General features: G+C 46.0%; 1 protein-coding gene across 1 annotated transcript in view; it reads right to left on the bottom strand.

Moving 5' to 3' along the window:
• LOC126267893 (uncharacterized) overlaps positions 1–21,166 on the bottom strand; it is a 900,836-nt gene extending 879,670 nt beyond the window's left edge. The window contains exon 1 of the mRNA XM_049973203.1: positions 20,945–21,166. Coding sequence (XP_049829160.1) covers positions 20,945–21,022 — 78 coding nt within the window. The 5' untranslated portion in view covers positions 21,023–21,166. The remainder of the gene's footprint in view (positions 1–20,944) is intronic.
• Between the last annotated feature and the right edge of the window lie 824 nt (positions 21,167–21,990).

Below are 21,990 nucleotides of genomic sequence, written 5' to 3'. Positions count from 1 at the left end.
CGTCCATTAAGTAGTAACCAATGGGGGGGAGGGGGGGGGGGTTGCAGCATGGAGTACTAGAAAGACTGTATAGCCCCTCAGCCCCGAACTAAATCAATCTTTTCATATAAGTAGATGAATTTTTTTCCCCAGGCTAACGTATACCACCGATGGCTTGCCTGCGTGGGTTGGATCGGGAGAAATAATTTTCACACTCGCCTATTTTATTAATTTAGAAAGTTTGCAAGATGGCGACATTCGGTTGAGTTCCAGAGCCGTTATTTCTGAATTTAAGATGAAGCCAACCCTCTCGCGGAGGCACACTAATTCCTACCCCGTTGGAGAACAGACGTCCAGACAACTGTCTGAACTTGAGCGCCAGAGAAAAATGTTCAAATGTGTGTGAATTCCTGAGGGACCAAACTGCTGAGGTCATCGGTCCCTAGACGTACACACTAGTTAAACCAACTTAAACTAACTTATGCTAAGAACACACCCACGCCCTAGGAACGACTCGAACCTCCGGCGCAATCCGTGACATGGCACCTCTAACCGCGCGGGCCAGTCCTCGCGGCTTGAGCGCCAGAAGTCCGAACCACCCACTGGGCAGAGGCAGCAACAACAGATCTGCCTCCACTCCCTATGAGTTTGGCTGCAGGAATGTTTTCACTTTTGACTGATGCAGAGTACAGTGTGGCACCCAAGATCCCCAAAAGCTCGAATAGAATCACACCGACGCCATTCCTTCGCAGATCCTAGACGACTTCACGTCGGGGATAGTAGTAGTCCGGTAGCTACTACCAGTTTGATATGCAGGTGTTGTCTTCCAGTACCTTGGGAGCAAAGACTGTCTAGTTTCGGTCAGCGTGTTTCAAGATAGGAAACTCGCACCAAATAAGTGAGTGCAGTCACGCCATCTGCACTGTGAGTATACAGGTTGGCGACTCCGCTGATCGTTATACGGTAATCTTTCTCATTTGGCTCCTATCTTCGTGATGGTATTTCGGAACTCATGGCTAACACTCTGATTTTCTTGATTCATCGTCGTGAAACAATCGTCTCTCTTCACCATTTGATTTTCAGGTCCTTGTGTTTACCGCGTTTGGAGTTAAAATTGTAGGATGTGAGGCCCGCCAGTTATGCAAAACACAGCTTTTTCCTAGTACCCAAACATGTTTCAGCACTGCTGTGCCACCATCAGTGGGTTTCCGTTTTATATAATCTTTACACTTTGTGTACATGATTTTTTAGGACCACTTGTGTATTATTTATTACAGGTAGCTTGTCATGTTTTCATATGGCAGGCCCTTTTATTCACAATTACACTGTGTTTTGGTGAAGTGCAAAGTGCTTTTACGACCTTATTCGTGAAAATGAGTGTTATATTTACGTGTGCATCACGACACCTCACCATGATGCTGACAAGCTACCTGTAATAAATAATACACAACTGGTCCTCAAAAATCATGTACACCAACTGTAAAGATTAAATAAAACGGAAACCCACTGAAGATGGCACAGTGGTGCTGAAACATGTTTGGGTACTGGGACAAAACGGTGTTTTGCATAACTGGCGGACCTCATCTCCTACAATCCTCTCTCTCTCTCTCTCTCTCTCTCTCTCTCTCTGTAGTGACGGGAAGTATTTTTCTTTAGTTTCCGCTGTGAATACATTACTTGCCTACAGCAAGGCGGAAGCTCGCCAAATGACTCAAATCTGTGAGTGGACTTGACTGAAACCGTGTGTCAGAAGCACCTCACATTTGTGTCTTTATCTGCGATATATTCCAAGTTAATCGCATTTACTGACTTTTACTTATATCTAGCTTCCCCCTGTCCCTTTTTCTTTAATTACACTGTCAAGTTAGGAGACGAAACACTTGTAGTAAGTGGAGAAGCCCAACGATTTCACTGTTCGGTCTGGGAACATAAGATAGCGGGTGCAGTGCAGCGTCCTGTCTGATAGGGAAACTGACAAGCAATATTATTTCACAGTTTTTGGCGTATGGTAGACAAAGTGAAACATTGTCTGCATGTCTCTCTCTCTTTCTTTCTCACTTCCCCCCCCCCCCCCCCCCCCCCAGTCGCTACAACTGTGCCTGGCGAGTTACCTAACTAATACACATAGAGTGTGTTAGGAACGTCGTTTCGTGAGGCATGTTTTAGTAGCAACAGCTATCAGGCAGAAATACTTTCGCCGTTATTTACTGCAATGGCCCGTAAAAGACTTAATATATTACTATACCGATTACGATTGTGATATGCTGGAAAGAAAGAAACCTTTAACGATGTAATTATCTATACTATAATATAAAAAGTTCTTGTTTATTGTTTTTACCAAAAATGTCGAAAAGTACTTGACCAATTTATTTCAGATTTTTACACGATACTCTAATGAAAATTTAAACAGACATACAGCACAATTTTTTTAAATATATATAATATATAAAGGCCAAATGTTGTTACCAAAAATCTCGAAAGAACTTCTGACTGATTTTCTTGACAGTTTTGCACGATTATCTAATGAACATTCAGCCGCACATAGGTTTTATATTTTCAGTATATACGTGTAATATATAAATATACATGTAACATGTATATAGATTCATCACCTGGAGAGGTGTGTCTCATACCGCGTACCCAACCGATTCACCCATTCATTTTATGCGACTTCAGGTCCCAATCAAGGTTTCGTTTGCACTAACAATAAACAAGACCCGACGTCGGAGAGAGGGATAAGACGACGGACAGGGGGTGGAGGAGATAAATAGAGAGGAGAGGGGTGAGGTGATACACAGAGGGGGTGGGGGTGGAGGAGGAGGAGGAGGATGATATAGACAAAGGGGTGTAGAAAGGTTGTGGGCGGGGAGGGGGGGCAGTCTAGGGTGAATGTGCAAATACATATTTAGCAACAGCGAAGCATTTCCGGGTTAGATAGTTTATGTATAACATCCACATTAAGAATTTGGGCTTTATGCGATTTTCTAGTGGAATTTAGCGAAATTTTCGTGCTTTGACATGTGCCGAAGCATGAAATTCTGGTTGTGTTCGATCAGAAAATGGCTGAAAGCCGAGAACGCAACAGTTCATTTTATAGATACATACTTTCAACAGTGAAAGGCGGCGACGACGTGTTTATGAATTAGTTTTAACTTTAGTCGCGCACTTCTCATCTCGTCATCAGAAGACCGGCTGCGACAAATGCCGTTTATGACTTCGAAAAGATGAAATGACGAGTGACTGAAGAGCGTTGCCTGCAGTGGGAGGCCGCTCGGCCTGAAGCCGGTGCGGCCGCTGGCGCTCCGGCGGGCCACTTAGCGCGTCCTTTCATCGTCGCTTAGCCGCGGCCTTTCAGACGAGCAGCGCCTCGCAGTCGTTTGCAGGCGGCCGTGGCGACGGTGTGGGCGGGGAACACTGTGCCGACGTTGCAGCAACCGCTGGCTGCAGTGCCGGGCACGCACGTGCAGCTCAACAAATGAGCCAGCTGACTGAAGTCTCTCAACAGGCGAAACGCGATTCGACCTAATGGATTACCTACGCAGAATATGCGAAAGAACTTGCCCCTCTTCTAGCAGCGGGTTATCTTAAGTCTCTGAAGCAGCAAACAGTTCCTAGTGATTGGGAAAAAACTACGGGTCATTCCTGTTTTGAAGGAAACACGGCAGGCTATATCGCTCACGCCACTACGTCGTAGGATTTTGGAAATCTTTTATCCTCGTGCACGGTGACATTTCCGGAGATCAAAACTCCCCTCAATAAGAATCAAGTGTGAAGAAACCCGAGAAGTAGAGAATCGAAGCGTTTGAGATGTGGTGCTACAGAAGGATGCTGGAAATTAGAAGCACTAAGAAATGAAGAGTTTCTCCACAGAATCGGAAGAACAGAAACACGTGTAAAACTTTGACAAGAAGAAGGGACATGTTTGTTAAGAGGTCAGAAGATAACGCGCTGTAGCGGGAGACCGAAAGCAGATTATATCCAACAAATAGTTAAGGATGTTCGATACAGTTGTTGCTCTGAGATTAAAAGGCTGGCACAGGAGAGGAAGTGGTGATAGCCCGCATCATGCCAGTCAGCCCCCCCCCCCCTCACCACTCCCCAAAAAGAAAAGAGTCAACATGGGTTCCGAAAACAACGATCGTGTGACATCCAGATCTCTCTGATCGTCGACGAAACCCAGAAAGCAGTAGATACTGGCGCCCAGGTAGCTGCCGTGTTTCCTGACTTCGATACAGTTCCGCACTGCAGCCTAGTAAACAACATACAAGCGTACGGAATATCAGACCAGCCCTATGACCGTACTGAAGAGCGTCCAGTAAACAGAACACAACATGTCATTCTTAACGGATAGAAGTAACTTTGAGTGTACCCCTAGGGAGCGTTACAGAACCATTACTTTTCACAATACATATACAGGGTGTTTCAAAAATGATTGCTTTGGGCTATCTGAAACATATAGGAGGCGGCGTGGATTGGCCTCCCTATTCGCCAGACATGAACCCCTGTGACTTCCTTCTGTGGGGACACTTGAAAGACCAGGTGTACCGCCAGAATCCAGAAACAATTGAACAGCTGAAGCAGTACATCTCACCTGCATGTGAAGCCATTCCGCCAGACACGTTCTCAAAGGTTTCGGGTAATTTCATTCAGAGACTACGCCATATGGTCAGGCTGAACGCCTTGGACACACTGTCCAGCGACTGCAGTAAGGTGGAGGTTCCCTGCTGTTTTGGGGTGGCATTATGTGGGGCCGACGTACGCCGCTGATGGTCATGGAAGGCGCCGTAACGGCTGTACGACACGAGAATGCCATCCTCCGACCGACAGTGCATATTGGCGAGGCATTCGTCTTCATGGACGACAATCCGCGCCCCCATCGTGCACATCTTGTGAATGACTTCCTTCAGGATAATGACATCGCTCGGCTAGAGTGGCCAGCATTTTCTCCAGACATGAACCCTATCGACCATGTCTGGGACAGATTGAAAAGGGCTGTTTATGGACTCCGTGATCCACCAACCACTCTCAGGGATCTACGCCGAATCGCCGTTGAGGAGTGGGACAGTCTGGACCAACAGTGCCTTGATGAACTTGTGGACAGTATGTCACGACGAATACAGGCATGCATCAATGCAAGAGGACGTGGTACCGTGTATTAGAGGTACCGGTGTGTACAGCAATCTGGATCACCACCTCTGAAGGTCTCGCTGTATGTTAGTACAACATGCAATGTGTAGTTCCCATGAGAAATAAAAAGGGCGGAAATGATGTTTATTGTTGATCTCCATTCCAATTTACTGTACATGTTCTGGAACTCTTGGAACCGAGTTGATGCAAAACTTTTTTTTATGTGTATATATGATATGAAGGGCTTATTTCAATAGTGGTACAAGTCAGTTACCTCCACTTTTCTGCCTATAATGCTTCTGAAATTAATGATCCAAACAAACAGAAAGAAAGGTTCATCTCTAGCAAGAAGCCATATGCTTGAATATTTCTGGTAAGTCAACTCCAGATTTTCCAGCATTCATTTAACTTTAGGACTATGTATCTCAAAATGAACAAAAATGGACTTGTACCACTATTGAAATAAGCCCTTCATATGATCCCTATTGGAATGAAGGAACAGAAGACGACATTGAGGATTAAAACTATGATAGTGAATCCAAATGCTTTCACTTGGTCAAAGTATACAGTGAAAGACACATATTTTATGAAGTAATGTCGGCCAGTGTCAGAATTTCGGTATTTTATCTACACAAAAGTGTTTCAGAGTCAAAACTTCATAATCATCGTAACCAGGTGAAGTGGTCAAGGACAAACACACACACACAGCCATGCCCGAGGGACGACTCGAACCTCTGCCGCGACCAGCCGCACAGCCCATGACTGCAGCGCCCTTGACCACTCGGCTAATCCGTTTCTATCACACAGATGTCGTCATTGTTTGAAGATACACGAAAACATGCATCACGTGGACGGTATACCCCCAAAGATATTCACTTAAAGTAGGTCTCTTAAGCTGTGGAAACAGGATTGCTTTCAATGGCTTAACAATTTTATTGAAAATATGACTAATGATGTTGATGGTAAAATAGTATACTGAAGACTTCTTATGATGATGCTTATGAAATGCTGATGAAATATGTTGGCTTTAGAAGGAACGGGAGAAGATTTTTTTAATAAAAGCTGTATAACAGTATCTTTGTTTCCATTTAGAATGTGATTTCCTAATGTATTTTGTACGTGACGGTTCTCGAGTTTCTCGAATGACGAATTTGTAGCTGTCATATCGCATTGGCAGAATCTATAATCGTTTTCTGTGTTGTCAACAGTGTACCAGTTTCAAAACAACAGCTATGGATACATTAGTTGCTCTTACTTTCTACTTTGAAGGCAACATAACGCACTTGCTGTGTATATGTGGGAAGCAGGAAGGGCCGTAGTATCTATCAGTGCAAACTGAAGCGGGACACGTTACCAGTCGAACAAGGTTTGTTGATTTCCTATTTTCGTCATAAATTTTACATCAACAACATTATTCTTCCAGTGGCATAGACCAGTTCAACAACCGGCTAACCCAAATATGACCTTGTCTCCTGCCGTGGGAGTCAGGACCCGGAACGTCTCACAAAGAATAAGGTAAACACAGCCAGCCGGAGATAAACAAGCAGAGCTCTTCCATTACCGGAGTGCGGCGCCACGCCAGATCGGAACACCAGTGTTACACAACCGAGTCAGCTATCATCCTCAGAACCTGCCAGATAAAAGTGTCGGTATACATCCGTGCCGACACTCGTATGCAGAGGGATTCTTCACACGACGCTCTCATTCAGGCTTCTTCTGTGAACGTGAAGACCGAAATGGAATCCTTCGCCATAATTAGTGAATTTTGATTGTGAGACGTCTTAGAGTGTGACATTACTATACTTTTGGAGACAGCCTGGTCTGAAGGATCTCTCAGTTGCCGATAGTGGGAGTTCCTCCGAGCAGAAATGAACGCATCGGGTGGGCGGGCAGAGCATGTGTTTACGCCCCCATCGCCGTCGACCGCGGTGACAATCGATACGCCCCTCCTGTTGCGTCAGAGAGCGTTGCGCCCCCATTAAAGGGCAACGCATCACGCAGGAATTGGAGCGTACACTCAGACATCGCTGGACACTTAAGTGGCTTCTGGAGCAAGACGTATGATTCGCATATGAAAGACGAGAAGTTCAGCTCAGAAGCGACACGAGTTCCCGAAGCCGGCTGTACATCGTACCGAGTATCAGATCAGCGATGTCATTGGACTGAAGAGTTTCTAGCAAACAGAACACAACATGTGATTCTCAATGGAGAGAAATCTTCAGACGTGAAAGTAACTTGAGACGTACGCCAGGAGAGTGTTATTGGACCATTGCTTGTCACGGAATATACCAGGTGGTTCTAATTAAAGTGTAACTCCTCACGGAGATCCAACATGGGCTGTATTATTCTCGAACCGCGAAACGTGGCAGATATGCTAATGCGTTAATGCGAAACCGATTTATGCTGGAAAAAATTGCTTCCAGTTCCGGTCACCAGGTGAAAATCTGGTGGTGTACAGCATATCGTTGACATCCTCTGGTGCTCGTATTGCACAAACGGTGCTTAATAATAACATCAGCATTATGCCTTTCTCCCTTGTTTGACCTTTTCTGCCCACGTCCTGTTTATAATCCATTACACGTGGAAACATTTCTGTACATCGTTCTTGCATTCACAGCACCAGATTTGCACCTGGTGGCCAAAATTGGAAGTAATTTTCACTAGCATAAATCGGTTTCACATTGAAGCATCAGAACATCCACAAAGTTTCGCCGCCATACGATAATTACAGGTCACATTGGACCTCTGTGGATAGGTGAAGTTTAATTATAACCGGCAGATATAAATAACCTATAGAATAAGTTCTATGAAGCTTTTCGCGAATGAAGCTGTTGCAAACAGAGAAATCGCAAAGCCAGAAAACTGTAATGAATGCAGAAAGATCTGCATGTGATGGACGCTTGGTGCAGAGCTTGGAAATTGACCATCGACGTAAACAAATGTAACGTATTGCGCATAAACAGGCAGAAAGACTCATTACTGTATGCTTACACGATCACTGGGAGCAGTCAGATCTATAAATGTCTAGGAGTGTGCATACAGAGTGGTTTAAAGTGGAACGACCACATTAAAGCAGCCTCAGGTAAGGCAGATCCCAGACTGAGGTTCATTGGAAGAATGCTCAGGAAACGTAGTCCACCAACAAAAAATGTAGCTTACAAAACCCATACTTGAATACCACTCGCCAGTCTGTGACCTGTACCGGATAGGATAGCTAAAGGATAATGGAGAAGATACAAATAAGCGCTTTTCGTTACAGGTTCATTTAGTAAACGCGCAAGCAGCAAGGAGTTGCTTCGCCAAGTCCAATGGCAGATGTTGCAAGAGAGGTGTTCTTCATCCCTATGTCATGTACGAGAGCGTTTGAATTAAGTCCGTGCAAAGTCCGAGAGATGGCACCACTGGCGCCTATAGAGGTCATCTTTAGTTAGTAGCATCTTTGGAAGAACGACACCAAGTTTCAGCCATATTGGTCTAGTTCTTTGTGTTTGGCATTCGTGTGAATCAAGGAAGACGAGTGATTATTAAAAAATGGACCAAAAAGAATTTCGTGTGGTGATTAAACATTACTTTATGAAAGGCAAAACACCTCAGGAGACTAAAGAGAAGCTTGATAAACATTACGGTGACTCCGCACCTTCGATTAGAACAGTGTATAAGTGGTTCCAAAATTTTCGGAGTGGCCATATGGGCACAAGTGATGCTGAACGTTCTGGACGCCCTGTGGGGATTACGACTCCATAAATCATTGATAAAATCCATGATATGGTGATGGATGACGGAAGAGTTAAGGGGCGTGAGGTTGCTAGTGCTGTGGGCATCTCGAATGAACGGGTACATAACATTTGGACATGAGAAAGCTATCCGCAAGATGGGTTCCGCGATTGCTCACGCTTGACCGAAAACGGAGGCGTGTGAAGTGTTGCAAGGATTGTTTGCAGCTGTTCAGGAAGAAACCGCAGGACTTTGCGTTGTTTCGTCACTGTGGATGAAACCTCGTACTCCTGAGACCAAACAACGATCTAACCAATGGGTTACCAAGAGAGAATCTGCACAAAAAAAGGAGAAGAGCATTCCGTCGGTCGGAAAGGTTATGACGACTGTCTTTTGGGATTCGCAGGGGATAATCCCCATCGACTATTTGGAAAAGGCTAAAACTATTATAGGTGCATATTATTCATCGTTATTGGACCGTTTGAAAACCGATCTGCAAGAAAAACGCCGGCGATTGGACCGCAAAAAAGTCCTTTTCCATCATGACAATGGCACCAGCACACACCTCAGCAGTTGTGGTCGCAAAATTAATGGAAATATCATTCCAACTCGTTTCACATCCACCCTGTTCGCCAGACTTGGCTCCCTCGGACTACTATTTGTTCCACAATTTGAAGAAATGGCTGACGGGACAAAGATATTATTCAAACGAGGAGATGATTGTAGCAACTAATAGTTATTTTGCAGACTTGGACAATTCATATTATTCGGAAGGGATCAACAAATTAGGACAGCGTTGCAAAAGTGTGTAAGTCTAAAAGGAGACTATGTCGAAAAATAAAAAAAGATTTACCCCAAACACGTAAGTAGTTTTTATTTTTGCCCGGGCTTTTCAAACGCCCCTCGTACTGTTATAATGTTCCGAGAGCGCACGTTCCTGGAAGAGTCGACGACTATATTACTTTCTCTCGGCTGTATGTCGCGAAAAGATCATCTAGGTAAAGTTAGCGTGGTTCAAGTTCACAAGGAGTTCTCGCAGCACTCGTCCTTTCCGCGAACGATTCGCGAATGTGACAGGGATAGGGGAAAGTGGTAGTGCTACACAAAATACCATCCGCCACGCATTGCAAGCTGGGTTGCGTAGTACAGATGTTGATGTTATACTTTAATTTGGTCAAATCACGAAACGAGGGGCAGGGCGCTTTCAAGTGTTTGGAAATGCATCTACGAAGGTGTACCTTAAAAAAAAAAAATGCCGGAATAACATTGCCGTGAGCGGAGCTTGTGTAGTGCGCAGTTCTGCCACTGCGCGTATATAGCGCAACTCGTTGCCAGTTCAGTGTCGCCTGTGTTGTCGACTGGGCTTGTTCTGTTCCTCTGCAGTGATTGTTTTTGCTAGCGCTGTTTTGTCCTTGTTTCGTTTTTTATGATGGAAAGTTTAAGCGAACAACGTGCAGCTGTGACAATTTGTTTTCTACTCTGTGAAAATGATACTGACACTGCTTTAATGTTGTAAGCACCTCACCAAGATGGTGCTGTGGGAAAACTCAAGTGTACGAGTTCAAAAATGTTCTAATGTGTGTGAAATCTTATGGGACTTAACTGCTAAGGTCATCAGTTCCTAAGCTTACACACTACTTAACCTAAATTATCCTAAGGACAAACACACACACACACCCATGCCTCCGCCGGGATCAGCCGCACAGCCTATGACTGCAGCGCCTTAGACCGCTCGGCTAAGGTGTACGAGTGCTTTGCTCGATTTAAAAAAGGCGACATGTCGATTGATGAGAAACCTCGTTCTGGACGTCCACCAACTGCCCGAAAATATTGAAAAAATTCGAGCGCTTGTGCTCACAGGCCGTCGACAGTCAACTGATCTACTGTCAGAGATAAGTGGGTTATTTTGCAGCTCGGTGTTCGTAAAAAAAGACCCGATTTGTGGCAGACAGAAGACTTGTTCTTCCACCACGACGACACACTTGCACGCACACCCATCTCTGTTATACAGTTTTTGGCTAAAAATGGCATGGTTCCGCTGCCCCACGCACCTTACTCGCCTGACCTGGCATCGTCCGACTTTCATTTCCACGCATGAAGAGCGGTATGAAAGGACACCGATTTGACAACATTGTAGAAGTCAAGGAACAAACGAGGGAGGAGCTGTCATTCATTTCCAAAGATGACTAAAAAAAGGTTTTGAACAGTGGAAGCACCGATGGGATAATTATATTAGTTGTAACGGAGACTGTTTTGAAGGGGATAACACTGCTTTGTAAATAATTTGAAAATACATAGTTTTTTTTTTTAAGAATTCTGTTTTTGGTGCTCCCTCGTATGGAGATGGCTCTGAGCACTATGGGACTCAACTTCTGAGGTCATCAGTCCCCTAGAACTTAGAACTACTTAAATCTAAGTAACCTAAGGACATCACACACATCCATGCCCGAGGCAGGATTCGATCCTGAGCCCGTAGCGGTCGCGCGGTTCCAGACTGTAGCGCCTAGAACCGCACGGCCACTATATCCGGCACTGCGCATGACAATCGTGTATAAAAGGAGCTGTAATGAGAGAGAGAATCAGATGCGTCGGCAGTCGCAGCATGTTGACGTTACCTGAAAAGGCGCTTTTAGTGAAGCTGTATTATCAGAATGGGGAATGTGCTAGTTCAGCGTTACGATCCTATCGCCACAGGAAGGGGATTCGAACGGGTAAAGGTCCGTTGACAAATGCAGCTGTGGCGAGAATGGTTTCTCAGTTCGAAGCCACGGGTTGTTTAGACGATAGACCCCGTAGTGGCCGGCCGAGCACAAGGCGTAATGCTGCTGAGACAGTTCTGGAAGAAATGGAGACTGTAGCGGGTTCGTCTATGCACGGGGAAGTCAGCGCTCGTGCAGTCGCACGTCGCACCGGCATTCCATACACTACTGTTTGGTTGGCACTTAGGCGTACCTTCCGATGCTATCCGTACAAAATCCATCGGCATCATGAACTGTTACCTGGCGATTTAGTGAAGAGGAGGGCATTTGCGGTGTGGGCGTTTCAAAAGATGGCGGAAGATGACGATTGGTTGAGCAACGTGTTGTGGAGCCACGAAGCTCATTTCACGCTCCGAGGGTCTGTCAACGACCACAACTGCAGAATTTGAGCTACCGAAAATCCTAGCTAGAACTGTCGTGGAAACTCCATTGCACGACGAGAAAGTCACGGTATGGGTTGGATTTACCACATCTACCGTTATCGGGCCTTTTTCTTCGAGGAAATACGTGATTCTCGTTTTTTAACTGCTACCGCGACGTGTGAGAGGTACGCCGAAATGTAACAGAATCGCATCATCCCCAGCCTGGCTGATAAACACCTGCTGGAACGTACGATGTTTATGCAGGATGGCGCTCCAACCCATATTGCTAGACGCGTGAAAGATCTCTTGCTCGCGTCGTTTGGTGATGATCGTGTGCTCAGCCGCCACTTTCGTCATACTTGGCCTCCCAGGTCACCAGACCTCAAAATGGTTCAGATGGCTCCGAGCACTATGGGACTTAACATCTGAGGTCATCAGTCACCTAGAACTTAGAACTGCTTAAACCTAACTAACCTAAGGACATCACACACGTCCATGCCCGAGGCAGTATTCGAACCTGAGCCCGTAGCGGTCGCGCGGTTCCAGACTGTAGCGATTAGAACCGCTCGGCCATCCCGGCCGGCGTATGAAGAGCATGCGATAAATACGAATCATGTCAATTAACTACCTTTCGAAATGATCATAAGAATACATTATATTTGTGTAGCCCTATAAACACTGCATATCGAAATTAACTTTGGCACTGTGTATGTCTTTCCCACGGAATGCTGAGTTTTGCCCTTCAGATCAACTTTCTTTTTGCTTTCGGCAGAAAAAGTTAACAGTGTATCGAAACAGGTGAAGACGGCCATCGGTCGCTCCGGAATGTAGCGTTGGGCGAGAAATCTCTGCACAGTGTGGGACGCGCCCGCACAGCGGAACGCGACGGGCGAGTAGCCCCAACACTCGGTCAGCTCCGCGCAGCGCGGCCCCACAATGGCTGACCTTGCGGCCTGGCTGGCTAGCTGGCTGGCCGCTGCTGAAGCGCAGTGCTGAGTGCAGACGCGGCGCGGCTTCCTGCAGGGCGAGGCACGGCGCACAGCAGCGACGCTTTCCGCTGTCAACGGATCACGTCAGCCTCCTGCTACTCACAAGGGAACCTCCCCATCGCAGCCCCCTCAGATTTAGTTATAAGTTGGCACAGTGGATAGGCCTTGAAAAACTGAACACAGACCAATCGAGAAAACAGGAAGAAGTTGTGTGGAACTATAAAAATGTGTGCGTGTGTGTGTGTGTGTGGAGGGGGGGGGGGGGGGGGCTGAGTGTATAGGACATACAGGATTCGTCATTTACATACAGGGTGTTACAAAAAGGTAAGGCCAAACTTTCAGGAAACATTCCTCACACACAAAGAAAGAAAATATGTTATGTGGGCATGTGTCCGGAAACGCTTACTTGACATGTTAGAGCTCATTTTATTACTTCTCTTCAAATCACTTTAATCATGGAATGGAAACACACAGCAACAGAACGTACCAGCGTGACTTCAAACACTTTGTTACAGGAAATGTTCAAAATATCCCCCGTTAGCGAGGATACCTGCATCCACCCTCCGTCGCATGGAATCCCTGATGCTCTGATGCAGCCATGGAGAATGGCGTATTGTATCACAGCCGTCCACAATACGAGCACGAAGAGTCTCTACATTTGGTACCGGGGTTGCGTAGACAAGAGCTTTCAAATGCCCCCATAAATGAAAGTCGAGAGGGTTGAGGTCAGGAGAGCGTGGAGGCCATGGAATTGGTCCGCCTCTACCAATCCATCGGTCACCGAATCTGTTGTTGAGAAGCGTACGAACACTCGACTGAAATGTGCAGGAGCTCCATCGTTCATGAACCACATGTTGTGTCGTACTTGTAAAGGCACATGTTCTAGCAGCACAGGTAGAGTATCCCGTATGAAATCATGATAACGTGCTCCATTGAGCGTAGGTGGAAGAAACTAAAATGACCTCTACCATGGAAATTTAGCGTTTCCGAATACATGTCCACATAACATATTTTCTTTATTTGTGTGTGAGGAATGTTTCCTGAAATTTTGGCCGTACCTTTTTGTAACACCCTGTATAAGAACAAGCAAGGTTATAGAAGGTGACTGAGCAAAAACTACAAGATATACTGAAAACAAACACACAACAGAGGACAGAGCATCTTACCAAGTTTGTTATTCACTCTGCAGCTGGTTGATATCGGCTTCGTTGGTGAACTGTCAAGCAAGTCGCTGACACGATGTGTCCGGGAAGGCTGATAAAATAGCTCAATATTTTGCAATTATATACAACCACTCGCTCACAGAAAGATCCGTACCTAAGGACTGGAAAATTGCTCAAGTCACACCAATACCCAAAAAGGGAAGTAGGAGTAATCCGCTGCATTACAGGCCTGTAACACTAACGACGATTTGCAGTAGGTTTTTGGAACATATCCTGTATTCGAACATTATGAAGTACCTCGAAGAAAACGATTTATTTACACAAAGCACGGTTTCAGAAAATATCGTTCTTGTGAAACACAACTAGCTCTTTCTACTCGTGAAGTAATAAGTGCTATCGACAGGGGACGTCAAATTGATTCCATATTTTTAGATTTCCAGAAGGGTTTCGACACCGTTCCTCACAAGCGTCTTCTAACCAAACTGCGTGTCTACGGAATATCGCCTCAGTTGTGCGACTGGATTCGTGATTTCCCGTCAGAAAGGTCACAGTTCATAGTAATAGACGGAAAGTCATCGAGTAAAACAGAAGTAATATCCGGCGTTCCCCAACGAAGTGTTATAGGCCCTCTGTTGTTCCTGATCTATATTAACGACATAGGAGACAATCTGAGTAGGCGTCTTAGATTGTTTGCAGATGATGCTGTCATTTACCGTCTTGTAAAGTCATCAGATGATCAAAACGACTTGCAAAATGATTTAGATAAGATAACTGTATCGAGCGAAAAGTGGCAATTTACCCTGAATAAGGTTCAAATGGCTCTGAGCACTATGCGACTTAACTTCTGAGGTCATCAGTCGCCTATAACTTAAAACTAATTAAACCTAACTAACCTAAGGACATCACGCACATCCATGCCCGAGACAGGATTCGAACCTGCGGCCGTAGCGGTCGTCCGGTTCCAGACTGTAGCGCCCAGAACCGCACGGCCACTCCGGCCGGCCCCTGCATAAGGAAATGTGCGAAGTTATTCACATGAGTACAAAAAGAAATCAGCTAAATTTCGATTAAGCGGTAAGTCGCACCAATCTGAAGGCTGTAAATTCAACTAAATACTTAGGGATTACAATTACAAATAGCCTAAGTTGGAACTATTACATAGATAATATTGTGGGTAGATCAAACCAAAGACTGCGATTCATTGGCAGAACACTTAGAAGGTGTAACAGGTCTACTAAAGAGACTGCTTACACCACGCTTGTCCGCCCTATTCTGGAGAACTGCTGTGCGGTGTGGGATGCGCATCAGGTGGGACTGACGGATGACATCGAAAAAGTACAAAGAAGGGCAGCTCGTTTTGTATTATCGCGAAATAGGAGAGATAGTGTCACAGACATGATACGTGAATTGGAGTGTCAATGATTAAAACAAAGACGATTTTCGTTGCGACGGGATCTTCTCATGAAATTTCGATCACCAGTTTTCTCCTCCGATTGGAAAAACATTCTGTTGGCACCCACCTACATAGGAAGAAATGATAATTACGATAAAATAAGAGAAATCACAGCTCGCACAGAAAAATTTAAGTCCTCGTTTTTCCCGCGTGCCGTTCGAGAGTGTAACGGTAGAGAGACAGCTTGAACGTGGTTCATTGAACCCTCTGCCAGGCACTTTATTGTGAATAACAGAGTAATCACGTAGATGTAGAAGGCGCGATTGCAGCCCGCTTTGCAAATCTGATATTTGGTTGCCCATCTGCAGGAGTGACAATACGGAAGCGAAGATTAGCAATCAAATTTGAGGACAGCATTGCGGACAAGTGTAACCTCGAGGTATAGGGATCCTGCTAACCACTAGTAGACTTCCCTTTACCAGTGGGACACTGATACATAGCAGTTACATACAACACATTTCATTTGGTTATCTGATAACCTATTGTGGGACACATGCGCCCCGTTGGTGGTCAAAGAGCTAAGGTATATAAAAAACATATACTCACCAAAAAAGAAAAGATGATCATAAATTACTCAATTTAAATGCACCATTAAGGTCGTTCTAGTTCTTCTCCTATAAACTATAAAAAGTAACCAGTTACGTGGCCAACTGTACACGTGATAAATATGATCGATTTAGTGAGTACACTTTTTTCAGTGTGATGTGAAAACATTGTGGCACATAATTTGGTGTGACGCTGCATTACGCATCTTGTATTGTTCAGTTGCGTAAAAAACTACCTAAAACATACACTACACGATTACTCGGCAATTCACATTCAAGTTCCTGGCAGGGGGTTCATCAAACCACATTCAAGCTATTTCCCTGCCGTTACAATCTCGAATAGTGTGTGGGGAAAACGAACGCTTAAATCTTTTCGTGCGAGCTCTGATTTCCCTTTTTTTCTGAAGACAATCATTTCTCTAGGTGTAAGTTGAAGTCATTAAAATATTTTCACACTATGAGAAGAAAGTTGCTGATCGGAATTTCATGAGAAGATCCTGCCGCAGCGAAAAATGCCTGTGTCATTATGACTGCCGCTACAATTCGCGTAGCATATCCGTAGCAATCTCTCCCTTATTTTGCTGTAATACAAAACGAGCTGCCCTTCTTTTGACTTTTTCGATGTTCTCCGTCAGTACTATCTGATGCGGATCCCACACTACAGCAACACCCCAGAAGAGGGCGTACAAGATTCGTGTGACCAGTCTCTTAGCAAACCTGTTGCATCTTCTAAGTGTTCTGCCAATAATTCTCAGTCTTTGGTCTGGTTTCCCTACAACGTTACCTAAGTGATCGGTCCAATTTAAGTTATCCGTAATTAGTAAGTTTACCTGATGTGTACAGGAAGTCTGGAGAAAGTTGGACGCTTAATGTGGAATTTAACAGAGCGTGTTGCTACATCTCGTTACAAAAATTAGAATTACTTACTATGTAGTTACACAAAGCCACCCGGACGAATATTTGCAACTTTTCACTGTGGTCCAATCTTGCCAATTTTGGGAGAAGTCGTGGAACTTCGGATGTTACAGGATAGAGGGAACAAGTGAAAGAGAGTTGATTTCCCCTGATTATGGCCTATTTTCCCACCGAAGTTCTCCAGTGTACTGAAAAACGTCATCTGCAGAAGTAAGAAGCAAGGTTCGTTTCATTCGATGCGGCGACAAGGTCAGAAGAACTACACACCGTCGCTGTTGCGAGGCTATGCCTTACTTGGTACTGGCATGTATCACCGAAGGAAAAAATATAAGGAAAAAGGAGCAAAAGTAGAAGAATATATGCCGTACTGTTGTAAGTAGGCTGTTTAGGTTTTTTTTATTGGTAACGCCGCCGCCACGTAGCGCTCTGTATGAAAATCACTGGCTGTGCCGTGTGCAGTCTGTGGCTGGTTTGCATTGTTGTCTGCCATTGTAGTGTTGGGCAGCGGCAGCTGGATGCTAACAGCGCGTAGCGTTGCGCAGTTGGAGGTGAGCCGCCAGCAGTGGTGGACGTGGGTAGAGAGATGGCAGAGTTTTGAAATTTGTAAGAATTGGTGTCATGAAGTGATATATATATTATGACTACTAAGGTAAATACATTGTTTGTTCTCTATTAAAATCTTTCATTTGCTAACTATACCTATCAGTAGTTAGTGCCTTCCGTAGTTTGAATTTTTTATTTAGCTGGCAGTAGTGGCGCTCGCTGTATTGCAGTAGCTTGAGTAACGAAGAGTTTTGTGAGGTAAGTGATTTGTGAAACGTATAGGTTAATGTTAGTCAGGGCCATTCTTTCGTAGGGATTTTTGGAAGTCAGATTGCGTTGCGCTAAAAATATTGTGTGTCAGTTTAAGCACAGTCTTGTAATAATTTTTCAAAGGGGACGTTTCACTGTAAGATTTGAAGTAAAGACTAAAGGAAATAGAAAAGAATAAGGACGTCGTGTAGGACAAGATTTGGTTGAAATCTCTCATTCTGCAGAGTTGTATACGATGATGATTACCATTTTAATGAGTTTCACTGAAGTAAAACACTGCCCTGGGTGCATCCTTAATAGAATATTGCAGTTTCAGAATCGAGCTACAAAATGCAGTTTTGTCTTCAGTGTTTGAAGAAGCTACAACTAGTGACGTGAGTTACTTGACAAGCTCAGTCAGACATTAACTAGTTTCATACCCTCAGGACAGTCGTCATCAGAAGTCTACATTTACAAAAAAATGGTTCAAATGGCTCTGAGCACTATGGGACTTAGCATCTATAGTCATCAGTCCTCTAGAACTTAGGACTACTTAAACCTAACTAACCTAAGGACATCACACAACACCCAGCCATCATGAGGCAGAGAAAATCCCTGACCCCGCCGGGAATCGAACCCGGGAACCCGGGCGTGGGAAGCGAGAACGCTACATTTACGAGAATTACACTGGAAAGTTGGAGCATATCGTCCAAAATCGTGTAATGCTGGTAACGACAGGTGGGGATTACAGTTTTGTGGGCACTACTGCTGAACAAGCCAGAAAAGCTTGCAGTAAAGTCCATAGTACTGCCTAATTTGCTACTGTAGAACACCACGGAGAGCTCAATATTAACGATATAACTCTTGAAAATATATGAGGGATAGCCATAACGTTTTAATTACCACATCGAAGAAACCAAGTGACATAATCATGTTTTTGTATGTATGCCGATACACGCGTGGAGTGCCGCTACACATTTAAATTCCGGCGTCAGAGAAGCGCCGAACTAGGGGCGCCGTGGGCTGCGACATCTGGTTGTGTCTTCCCTGGCGGCCTGCCATGCTACTCTGGGGCGCGGGATTTAATGTGCAGTGGGACTGCAGATATGTGCCTGCACACCAACAAAAACTTGATTACGTAACTTTACGTTTCCGATGTGGTAATTAAAACTTTATGACTACTCTCGTAATGAGGATGTCCAACGAGTTGCTTCGTAAATGAATGTCTCAGGCAACGTACGTTACTGGATGCAGGGTTCTTCGTGAACTGTGTTCAGTTTAAGCCACAACTGTAGCGTCGAGCCACGTCCACAAGAGACATAAATAACTCATCCTGCGTTGATGGGTGGTGCATGTGCTGCCTGTAGTTATGATTTATTTTTCTAGAACAAGTACACGTCGTAATGAGGTACCGCGGGCATGGAAATAATTAGCCAAGGTACGCAGTCGTACATACAGCGACAAGAAGAGTGGTATGTTTCGTTAACTACGGTACTGTGGCTAAGCCGTCAGACGTTTCAAGGAAAGCGCTAATCTCTATGTGAGGGTTCCACTGACAGTCTTGTTTCACAAGCCTTGGTGTCTCCATCGAGTGACAAGCTTTGTAATTTGTAGCTTTCAGAAAAGGAGTCTTGTGACGAGCCAATTGCTCGGCCATCATTGACCAGATGTTTTCAATTGGCGAGAGATCTGGAGAATGTGCTGGCCAGGGCAGCAGTCGAACATTTTCTGTATCCGGAAAGGCCCGTAGAGGACCTGCAACATGTGGTCGTGCATTATCCTGCTGAAATGTAGGGTTTCGCAGGGATCGTTTGTAGGGTAGAGCCACGGGTCGTAACACATCTGAAATGTAACGTCCATTTTTCAAAGTGCCGTCAATGCGAACAAGGGGTGACCGAGACGTGTAACCAATGGCACCGCATACCATCACCCCGGATGATACGCCAGTATGACGATGACGAATACACGCTTCCAATGTGCGTTCACCGCGATGTCGGCAGACACGGATGCGACCATCATGATGCTGTAAACAGAACCTGGATTCATCCGAAAAAATGACGTTTTGCCATTCGTGCCGTCGTCGAGTACACCATCGCAGGCTCTTCTGTCTGTGATGCAGCGTCAAGGGTAACCGCAGCCACGGTCTCCGAGCTGATAGTCCATGCTGCTGGAAAGGTCGTCGAACTGTTCGTGCAGATGATTGTTGTCTTGCAAACGTCCCCATCTGTTGCCTCAGTACCCGAGACGTGGCTGTACGACCCATTAGAGCCATGCGGATAAGTTGCCTGTCATCTCGACTGCTAGTGATACGAGGCCGTTGGTATGCACCACGGCGTTCCATATTACCCTCCTGAACCCACTGATTCCATATTCTGCTAAGTCATTGGATCTCGACCAACGCTAGCAACAATGTCGCGATACGATAAACTGCAATCACGATAGGCTACAACCCGACCTCTATCAAAGTCGGAAACGTGATGGTACGCATTTCTCCTCCTTACACGAGGCATCACAACAACGTTTCACCAGGCAACGCCGGTCGGCTGCTGTTTGTGTATGAGAAATCGGTTGGAAAATTGTCCCCATGTCAGCACGTTGTAGGTGTCGCCACCGGCGCCAACCTTGTGTGAATGCTCTGAAAAGCTAATCATTTGCATCCCACAGCATCTTTTTCCTGTCGGTTAAATTTCGCGTCCTGTAGCACGTCATCTTCGTGGTGTAGCAAGTTTAATGGCCAGTAGTGTATGTTCCTTACTATATCATCGAAATTAGCAATAGTTTTGGACTTAAATAAAACGAAAATCTGCATTTTTCATGCGTTCAAAGAGGTGTACACACTTAGGGGAAGTTTCGTGACAATATTAGACACGCAAGGTTATAACTCGACGGGCCGTTTCGGCACCGAAATGCTGTTGACGACTCCACTAAGGCAAGCGTATAGAACTGGGAGTGCTGCAGTAGTTGGGAGACGGTTGTGTACATACGGCGCGCTGCGCTGTTTATCACCGGCAGCGCGTCGCCTCGCGTGACAGGTTGCCGGCTGCGCGGCCGAGTCGCCGGCGATAAGCGTGACGCGTCGCTCGCCCACGTGAGGGCGCCGGAGTTCTGCCGGCGTCCACGGCGCCGCCTGCCGCACACACACTCACCGTTGCTATCCCGCGCTGGATGCCGAGCCGCATCTTGGCGTACTTCTTCATGAACACCCTCCAGATGACGTAGGCCATGGCCGCCGGTCACTGAGGTAGTACACACACTGTCACACAGACGGCAGACAGAACTCGCACTCACTCGCGCTCGGCTGCACTCGCGGAGGGCGCGCGGCAACCTGCGGCTGCTGCTAGCGGGCCCAGGTGCGGACAGACACTGCCACCTCCGCCGCCGCCGCCGCCGCCACCGCTCCAGCGACCACGTGCCGTGCGGCCCCCACCACGGCTACGGCGCCCCCTCCATCCCCGGAGCGCCTTCCGGCGGCGCGGCTCGGCGCGGCGCGCTATGGCCTGCCGCCGTCGCGTTTGTGTCGCCGTCTGCACCCGACAAGTACGGTGACTGCTGTGCGTGCGATACGTCCCGTTTCCACGAGCTCCGCCGCGCGGGATTAGCCGAGCGGTCTGAGGCGCTGCAGTCATCGACTGTGCGGCTGATCGCGGCGGAGGTTCGAGGCCTCCCTCGGGCATGGGTGTGTGTGTTAAGTAGTGTGTGAGCTTAGGGACTGATGACCTTAAAGCAGTACCTAAAGATTTCACAGCCCCTTCTATTGGTGACGGGGTGAAGCCCAATCTGCAGGTGGCCGGTCCCACCCACAAGGCCTCTCCACAGGACTCCTTCAGTAAAGCTGTCGGCACACGGACCGTACTGTCGTACGTCAACGTTGAACGTGCCGAGCTGCGGAACACTCAGAAAACGACGCGACTCGTGCATACGGAACGTGGGCACCAACGTGGTATATGCCATCACAACCCGCACCAGCTGACGGTTGTATCTGGCTCGTAAATCACAATGTTTACGAAATGGGTGGCCGTAAAATTCCTGTATTATATCTATTAGAACCTCCTTTGCCCATATGCTAGTCAGGTTGTTCTGTTTGTAATGCATATAAATAAAAACTCAATATCCTTGAAAATATTACAAGACAAAAAGGAAAGGCCCATGTCCAGTCAGCAACGACATCGGCTTATAAAAGTTTCATTACAAG

The sequence above is a fragment of the Schistocerca gregaria genome, chromosome 4 (genome assembly GCF_023897955.1).
Source record: "Schistocerca gregaria isolate iqSchGreg1 chromosome 4, iqSchGreg1.2, whole genome shotgun sequence".
NCBI classification, from domain to species: Eukaryota; Metazoa; Arthropoda; class Insecta; order Orthoptera; family Acrididae; genus Schistocerca; species Schistocerca gregaria.
This window is presented reverse-complemented; position numbering and strand designations above follow the sequence as displayed.